The 8,927-nt window shown below is 52.4% G+C and overlaps 3 protein-coding genes across 3 annotated transcripts; all 3 read left to right on the top strand.

Annotated features, from left to right (window-relative positions):
* Positions 1–128: 128 nt before the first annotated feature.
* On the top strand, positions 129–903 carry PMZ80_011273 (uncharacterized protein; the record flags this gene model as incomplete). Its single annotated transcript, XM_064879652.1, has 4 exons — positions 129–317; positions 365–464; positions 525–745; positions 793–903. The coding sequence occupies 4 exons, from the start codon at positions 129–131 to the stop codon at positions 901–903; spliced, it is 621 nt and encodes a 206-aa protein (XP_064724583.1).
* Positions 904–1,758: 855 nt separating this feature from the next.
* PMZ80_011272 (uncharacterized protein) lies at positions 1,759–3,531 on the top strand (the record flags this gene model as incomplete). The annotated part of the gene is made up of 7 exons (XM_064879651.1): positions 1,759–1,906; positions 2,192–2,343; positions 2,396–2,413; positions 2,909–2,921; positions 2,974–3,041; positions 3,096–3,321; positions 3,386–3,531. The coding sequence occupies 7 exons, from the start codon at positions 1,759–1,761 to the stop codon at positions 3,529–3,531; spliced, it is 771 nt and encodes a 256-aa protein (XP_064724582.1).
* Positions 3,532–6,471: 2,940 nt separating this feature from the next.
* On the top strand, positions 6,472–7,272 carry PMZ80_011271 (uncharacterized protein; the record flags this gene model as incomplete). Its single annotated transcript, XM_064879650.1, has 1 exon — positions 6,472–7,272. The coding sequence occupies one exon, from the start codon at positions 6,472–6,474 to the stop codon at positions 7,270–7,272; it is 801 nt and encodes a 266-aa protein (XP_064724581.1).
* Positions 7,273–8,927: the final 1,655 nt, after the last annotated feature.

The following is an 8,927-nucleotide window of genomic DNA, read 5'->3' as shown; positions in this document are numbered from 1 at the left end:
GTCAACGAGGCACTGTGTGGGCAGCATACAGTTCTCGCTGTGAATTGGACCTGCACAAACCTGTCGACATTGCAGTCTCCCGGACGGAGCCAAGTAAAATGGTCATGGTGCGACGACCAGCGGTCGACATGAATACCAAAAAAACGGAGATGGTGGCCCTGCTGATGCAGCAACCCAACTTTGCCGCCTGTTGGGAAGTGTTCGATGCAGTGCCCACACCGTTCTGGGTCTGTGAGTACAGTATCGTCACCCTGGAGCATGTCTGTGCCTTACCCACATTTCCCACGGTGATGGAAGTGACAGCCATCGCCGGTCAGGTAAGGCACGACAGATACCCGTTTGACGCTTCGCTGACGCGATATAGCTTCTGAATGCCGTCGTCTTTCTGGATTGTCATCGACTGGCACACCCCGTCCTGAGCGCCGAGAACGTGCTGGCCATGCCCGATGGCGTCATGAAGATCGGTCAGTCGTCGAGCCGCAAAGAGTGCGATCTTCACGAACACAGGAGCTAACCCGAGACAGCGGAGCCGGAGGTGTGCAAGCCACAGCGAAGCTATACGAAACTCCCGAAGAACACTCATCAAGTCGGCGATATCTTGTCACTGTTGACCACCAAGAGTAACAAGAATTTCAAGAGTTCTGAGAGCTTACAGCCAACGCAATACGACTGCGAACGCTACCCCCCGGCAGGGCTGGATTTTTTTGCCAGCTGCTACACCAGAACAGCCGCCGACCTGGTTCAGGTAAGTGCCCCTGATATCGATCAGCAGCAGATGCTGACCTACCACAGCATGAATTCTTGTCCGTCAACTGGCACCCTGAGGAACTGACCGCTCTGGTGGCGGTAGCAGGCTTCGTGGTGCATCGCTTTTTTGGCTTTTCGGAGCACATTTCGACATAGAGTGATCGGGATGTCTGCCTACTTTCTTGCTGCACTCACATTCCGAGTAGTCTTGTACTGTTTCTCTCCAAATGTGACATGTCTACCTCATACCTTTCGTCCATCCAGATCATGCGTCCCTGTAGGCACTAGATCATGCGTCCGTATAAGCCAGAAAACAGTTTTCCATTCGCCAAAGACTTCCATATGAATCCATCAGACAAGCCTCACGACAAACCGCGAATACATCCAGTTCGCGACACTCCCAAACCATAAAAGTTGACCCCAGCGAGTGGACTCGTCGAGCCAAATGGCGCCTGTGAAAGACTCATCCTCTTCCAAACTGACTAAAGCTTACCGGCCGTGCCAGAACAGATCATTGATTAAGCGAATGGGGAGATGTGCTTCGGACCATTTGGCGTGTTTGGCGATCACGAGCAATCAATTCACGTGGATTGAGTGCCTCGTGAGAGCAAGTGACGGCCCTTGGGAAGTGGTGGGAGATGGAAGACTGAATACAAGTCACAGAGAGGACCGAGACGACCCCACAGACTGTCCAGCTGTCCCTTTCCATGTACACACAGAATGGTGGGTGTGTCAGATGACTTGACACTTTGCTCGATGCTCTGGTCAGACAATGTAGGCGGTCTCCATTGACGTAGAGTAATGGCATGTCACGCAACGCAGACAACTCGTCCTCTTGAGCTTCTATATCTCGCCATCACCACTCCGCCTCTTGTGCCTGTACTAGGTCTGACCAGCTCGCTGCATGTCCCCCATCGCATATTACGCGGTCGTTGTGGCAGGACTGCTCGTGCTCTGCATGAGCCATGGATGGATCCAATATTTGAGTCATCGAGTGTATGGGATGCAGCGATGGCTGTGGATGCATCTGTGCCGCCGTCACTCGATTTGGAACTCCGCATGGCTAGGTTCGTGGACGTGGTGGACGGTTGGGGTCCAGCTGGGATTGATGGGAGCGCATCTACTGTTGATCTTCTTGCCGTCGACAGATATGCGCCGCGTAGCAGGCCGCGCTGGCGAGCTGGCTACGCTGCACCTGGGCGTATTTTGCCTCGGTCCGCATCTTTCCTACCAAGCAGACTGCCTACACCTCAGCCTGACAGACATGCGCTTCGTGCATGGGTGCTTGTCGGGATCTTTGGTGTTGGCGGTCGCTCTGCATGCCATCATCCTCAAGCCGAGCGCGTCAGCCTTTGCTGACGGACTGTCCCAACAGCTGTATGGAATTGTCGTGAGTCCTGGTCAACCTCTCTCTTCGCAGACATGATATACTAACCCGAGCAAGGCAGCGCTGGCCCTGGCAACCATGCTGGTATTGTGCTGGCCACCCGTGCGACGATGGTGCTACGAGCTCTTTCTCCGATCTCACCAGGTGCTGGCATTAGGCACGCTATGGGCGGTCTGGGGCCATGTGCACCATACCACTACCCTCGCTCAGTACACTGTGGTCGGAAGTGTCAGCTGCTTTACCTTGCTAACCATCGTCCAGCTGTTCCACATGCTCTGGGTTCATCGGTGTTTTTGGGCTGGTCTGCCTCGTGCGCATATCACTCGCATGGATAACGCAACCCGAGTGGCCATCTGGACACCCCGACGGTACCTGGTGCGACCAGGGCAGTACATCAACATCTGGATGCCAGGGCTTAATCTGCGCTCCTTTTGGGAAAGCCACCCGTTCTACGTGGTATTCGCACACCACCGCTGTCATGGCACCTTGCTGGAGCTCATGGTGCAGCCCCAACGAGGCTGGACCGCCAGATTGCGGATGTACGCCCGTCCGACAGCGCCCAACCATATCGAGGCGGTATTTCCATCTCCTGACACTCATCTCGTCTTGTTCAGTGGTCCCCACGGCGGATCTATCCGTGTCGAGGAGTATGGGGTCGTCGTGCTGGTCGCCTCGGGTTGGGGTTTGATGGGACAGATGCCGTATCTCCAAGCGCTCATTCGTGGCCATCGAGAAGGGGTGATGAAAGCGCGTCGCATTCACCTGATCTGGCAGTTGAATACCGCGGGTAAGTCGATGAGCAGAACTCCATACGACGATGGCTGTACTGACAGGGCTAGCCGAGGGCGCAGCCGCCCACACCCTCCTCAATCGAACATTGGCGCAAGATACCACTGGGGATAGCGATGTAAGGGCATAAGCCTGCACTTCAAGTCGGGACAGACTCGCTGACCCATCACAGTTCTTCAACATCTCCGTCTACCGACGTCAGGAAAGGACCGAACTCCAGCTGGGTCGACGGGTCACTTCTCATGCTGGAGTGGCCGACTGGCAAGCGATCATCGCCGACGAAGTGGCTTGGAGTCCGCAAGACATTGAACACCGTGCCCAGGTGTCATCGCTCGATCAACTCCCCCTCTTAAACCCGTCCGCCTTTGCCATCGATCAATGCCAGACGATCGTGATGGGTAAGCTTGTTCTATGTGCTGCTGATGAGCGTGAATGTGTAACCGCTGACCAAGGACATCCCAGTCTCTGCCACTGCAAATATTCGTCGCCTTGTCCACCAGGCCTGTCGTCCACATGTGTCACCGCGCGTCCGGCTAGTCGAGCTGGAGTTCCAGCCCGAAGACGACCTTAGTGACGACGAAACTCCAGCAGCTGATCCTCCTTCTTAATCGTGCTGTTCGAAGCATAAGCAGGGGGCGGGTAATATTGGGCGGTGCGGAGACATTGTAGGTAAGACCGTGGGATGCTCGCGAGCTCGTAGTGAGGAGGGGAAGAATGCGTGGTATGTCGCTGACGCTGACTGGTATGGAAGAGTGCTAAGAAGCGAGTAGATTCAGCAACAAGGGAAGAAAATCGCACCACTAGACAGTGTAGCCCAGTCTTGCCCTTGAGTAGCACACGGCTGAAGTTTCTGCTGCAGGCGTATAGACAGAGTGGGTCACCAGTCGAGTCATTCTGCATATCGATACACACTCTCTGCACGGTGTATATAGTTTCAGCTGTCAATACAAGCTGTACACACGCTTCTGCCTGTATCAACTCGAGGTGCAAGGAATACCCATTTGTCAAATTGCCATTCGGTCATCATGCACGAAATCTCACCGAGGATTCTCAGCAGGCCTGACAGCATGCTGTCGACGATAATGGGAGTTCGAGGACGGGTTTGTCCCTCGATTTGGCCTCGCTGCCGATGATCTGTTGACGAAATCCCGAGGTGTGGCCTGGCGCACTCTGAGAACTGGGCCACATTTTCAGAAATGGTCTGGCGTCGAATTGGGTCCAGGCCACGTAATTTTTATTGGTCCGGACCATAATTGTGGCCTGGTCAAACTTGGTGGCCTGGCTCATCTCTGTGGCCTGGCTCAAGTTTCCCCATACGGCCTGGGCCAGGTCGTGGGCCCGGACCCTACCAGAGATCGAGGGCCAGACCAGTTCCGGCACTGGGCCACACTGCGTATCGGCGGTGATGTTGGTGGCGCATCTGTGCCAACTAGTCGTCGACATAGGCACCGTGCATGGAAGACTGCCCTCACGCGTCTGCCTGCAATCAATAGATACGCGCCAGGGTGAGCACGATCAGACTACTGGAAAGAAAGACGCAGTAATGGATTGTCACGTGGTAGTCGAGACTTGTCATTCGGAACAATGTTGACAATGGAGCAAAGGTTGCGGGCCGTTGAGGTCGCATGGATCGAGTACATCTGACATTGCACAGTCAAGCCGTAATCGATTGCAATCTCCGATCCGGAATGCAAATATTCGCAAATCTTCACGAACGCTGCGAACATGAATACGACCCTTAGAGAGCCTCCGGATAGTCCCCGGACCCTCTCTAGGCTGTCTCTGGACACTCTCCCGACATTCTTCAGACGAACTCTAGCGAGACTTCAGAGCGTTCCTAGACAGTCTCCACAAGATGACACCGGTTCCCACCTTGGCTCGCATCTGTGGAGGAAGTCCTGCTGGAAATGTCGCAACTGCGCGTTATCTCGCTTCTGGAAACCAATGGCGCCTGCCACTGCTTGTTGTCGATGGTGGACATAGTTTCTGTCGCGTAGCAGTAGAGAAGAGCGCGCCGATTTTCCAGTTCCAAACCCTCGCTAACGTGTCTCCATTCGCACCAATCTACGAGGATTGACCTTTGAGCAGTGGTGGACGATTTGCATCGGATTGATAGTGTTGCCACCACCGTCCTCTTTCAGAGGCAATCTTGCAAGCCTGTGTTCGTTGTCGAGGTCGCCTATTAGCGTAGTTGAAGGAAGCAGTGGTTCTGACCACCAAGGACTTATGCTCTAGACCATGCAAAAACTATGGGTTAGCTCACTTTTAGTCCTGGCCAAGAAGTTGAGCTAGACCACAAAAGCTATTTCAGGACATTTTCTTTGGGCCATCCACCCGCACGATGATCTGCGCCTGTCACCTGGAGTGGTCCGAAGTGGCGCGAACTGATCTAAACCAAGGCCGCTTGATGGAGCACAGTAAGATCAGACCTATTTAATGCCTTGCCTCGGGTCGTCAAATTAATGTTGCTGCCACAGAGACACAAATTTATTCTGAACAGACGAACACCGGCTCAACATTATTGCCGACCCGCTTACGAAGCTCCCAAGGACCAATACCGTAGCGTTACTGATCACGTCAGTCACCTAACTCAGCATTGAAGCAGTTAAACTAGAACAACGACCAATTAGTACGTCCTACACAATCAGCTCTTGGGACACTCTTCCAATAAGTGGGCAGTGATTGCCGATCATTTCTCGCATTCTATGCAGGACATAGGCGGTATTCCTTCAAAATGCAGAGGTACCTCTGTTTTCGCTCGTTAAGTCCCCGTTAAGACGCTCAGCAATTCGAGATAGGGATCGTCCAATGGTTGCCGCCTTCAGGGTCAATGTGCTTTCATTAGCAGACACGTGCAGGGCAAAGTCGATGATAGTATGGTCTAGCTGAATAGAGGTGCTGAGCCAGAACATCGCAGCAGTGACCTAATATGCACCGATGTTATGCTTCCACTTACTAGGGACAATATTGGTAGCAATGTTGAACGTCGCTATGTCAACAACTGCACGAAGACGACGAGGACTAGCAGACTGCCATTATTTGCGTTACTTTCAGAGACTCACCAAAATATACTTGAGTCCCTTTTTCATTCCTTCCGGGGCAGGTGTGGTCTGACTAATAATGACCCAGTTTGGTTGCCTTGAATGTCGTGACGAGATGCTTCATGCACCATGTCACCAACTGCTCAGGATATATGCAAATCGAGCTGCGATCTGCCTTGCTCCCCTCTCAATCAAACACCAATTACCAACCTTGTGCTAGGCACATACTTGACCAATGCCATGGGTGGCACTGCTTCGGGGCTTGGAAGGAAGCCAAGCGTGGTGTATGTTCGTAGCTGACTCTATGGCAGGATATAAGCCCTGATGGTGGTCCAGCGCTGGAAGAAACCTCTCTTCCTCCTTCTCATTTTCATCTCCTGCTGGTCCTCGGCATTCTCGCCCTTGCCTCGCTGCCTCAAAGAAGTATTCTCCGCTTTAATTTATGTCATCGAATCTACGACAGCGAGGTGTTTGACAGTTGTTGACGCCATGCCTCTGTCTGGAGAAATGAATGGGTTGTATGAGCGACGACATTGTGCGAAGCGAGCACAGAAGAGCCGAGTTCAGACGTTGAAGCAGCAAGTCGAAGATGCCAAGGCGCAAATGGGCTGGCTGCAAGCTCGCCACGTCAAAGAAATTCGAGCTCTCCAAGGCACACTTGAACATCGCTCCCAAGACTATACACGAGTGAAAGCAGAGCTGGCCATAGTGGAAAGCAAGGTCAAGAGGCTCGAAGCAGACAACATTCAACTGCGAGATGATAACGACCAATACCAAGTACAGCTACACTTACGTGATGAAGAAGTTGAACGCATGAAGGCTACCGAAGTTCGAGTTCGTCACACCATTCTGCAGGTCAACAAGGGACGACCGCTTTATACGATGGAAGCGGCTGTACATAATGGCGAACCACTTGAAGACCTGCTCGAACGGCTGCAACAGCAATGGACACATATCGTGAGCTCTCAAGCAAGGACAAAGCAGATACATCGCAAAAAGTTGTTGGCTATGCGCCGAGACATCGACGAGGAGAAGCAGCGATTTCATGACATCAGCCAGGCACTCGATCTAAAGTCTGTGGAATTGCCACGAGCATCTTGTGGCCACGATGACCATCAAGCGGTAGCTGTCACGGGTTGTCAACGCTTCCTCTGTGAGGAATGCTATGGACAGGCGAGCAAGAGCTTGGTCTCCAGATGGGCCATCACACGGTGCTTGTACTGTGACCGTGCGTGTCCCCTTCTCCCCGTCTCGGAGAATCTCGTCAAGGTTCACAGGAACACAGAGTGCGTGTCTGCCTCAAGGTGAACACAAAATAGCTTCTGCAAATTTTCGAGCAATGCTGCAGCAAAAATAATGGAAACACCTTTGCAATAATGTTTTCCGTCACCTCGGGCCTGTTTGTAGGCTCGTGGGTTCAACCTCCTAACGGAATAAAGTCGGATCACAGCAATCGCGTTCTGCTGAGCTGTACCCTGCTCTACATCCACAAGCGTGCATGAGAGGGCTTGAACAGCTTAGCGACAAAATATTATGCAGACGAGTCATGGATATGTCATTATCTGGCAAACATAAAAGAGTTCGTTTATAGTTCCACTTTAGATACGCTGTTGTGTCTCAACATGAAAAGCGGCAATGCTGATGGGCTATAAAGCCCGTCAACTCCGCAGCATGTTGTCTGAGCCCAGGGAAGATACCTCAAGACCGCTCAGCGCTTTGTAAGGCCAGAGTCTCGTGTGTGACACTACCAGTATCTGGCCAGTGGGGATCGACCAAGCTTACCAATAATGGACCAGCCGTGTTATGCTTGTCTTCCTTTGGATCGCAGCTGCGATCAGCTCCAAATGAGGTGCCAACGCACGTGCTCTGTCACCACGAGCTCTGATATTGCGTTCCTGTTGCGCATGGAAGGATCGAGTCGTTCTCGTGATCCTTTCCTTCCAGATGTTGACGGAGCGGAGCATGATGATGACCATCTTCGTGCATCTCAGCGCCTCATTGACCTGCTACGTTGGCCGGGTTTGCAAGACACAAGCCCCTCCTTTGGCCCTACACAACTGCACTAAAGGACATCCCAGCCCCCGTGATATTTTCATCCCTTGGCTTGTCTACATCTCAGATCACCTCTGTGATTCGTTCATGTGCCAATGGTTGCGAGGCAGAAAAGTTGGATAGAGGTGAGTGTGCATTGGACCCTGAAAAATGCCAAAAAGGATGAAACAGCATTCGCGAGTAACCACCATTCTCTGGTGCGCACCTTGTGGTTGAGAAGCGGATGGAAACTGGTGGCTGAACTCGGGGCACCCGGCTTTTGGCGGCTGGATTTGCTTTGGTCAGGATCTAGAGACCTCGCTATTCAATGATAACGGTAGACAGCGGAATGGCTGACGAGAGGTGCTGTAATGCCTCTCTGCCAGAGACATATGAACCACAGCATCGTGCTTGAACGACAATGAGCCGTGACCTCCGAAGCTTGCTCGCGAGCTCGGACCATTCTCGTCGCCTTAAGCCGCCGTGCTCTATGTACCACAAGTATATATGTGCGATACCCAAGCACACACATACCCAAGTACACACACCGTGTCAAGATGAAACAACAAATTCTCGCTGTCAGACTAGAATGCACTCATTTGTGGCTGTTCGTGGAACAGTGGGGACAATGTAACCGAGATGATAGTCGCCTTGCAGCGACTGAATACAATTTATTATACAGTACTGTAAATCTTTGATGGTCCGCAAACACAGTCGTTTTTGCCTCAGCCTGGTATCAAACATTGCAAACCCGTAAGTGGGGCCAAAGCTAGCCTCGCTGCCCTGTTCCAACATTCCACTGGCTGCGAGATCATGTACACCCTCACAATATCACAGACCATCCGTCCACTCGAACCTAAGAGTACTGTAAAGAGTGCGCAGACAGCAAACATACGTTCTACATACATCTAATTCGAGTAGACTTGGGACCT

This window comes from Knufia obscura, assembly GCF_036327395.1.
Source record: "Knufia obscura strain CCFEE 5817 isolate CBS 148926 chromosome Unknown scaffold_37, whole genome shotgun sequence".
Classification (NCBI taxonomy): domain Eukaryota; kingdom Fungi; phylum Ascomycota; class Eurotiomycetes; order Chaetothyriales; family Trichomeriaceae; genus Knufia; species Knufia obscura.
Note: the sequence above shows the minus strand (reverse complement) of the source record. Positions and strands in the feature narration are given on the sequence as shown.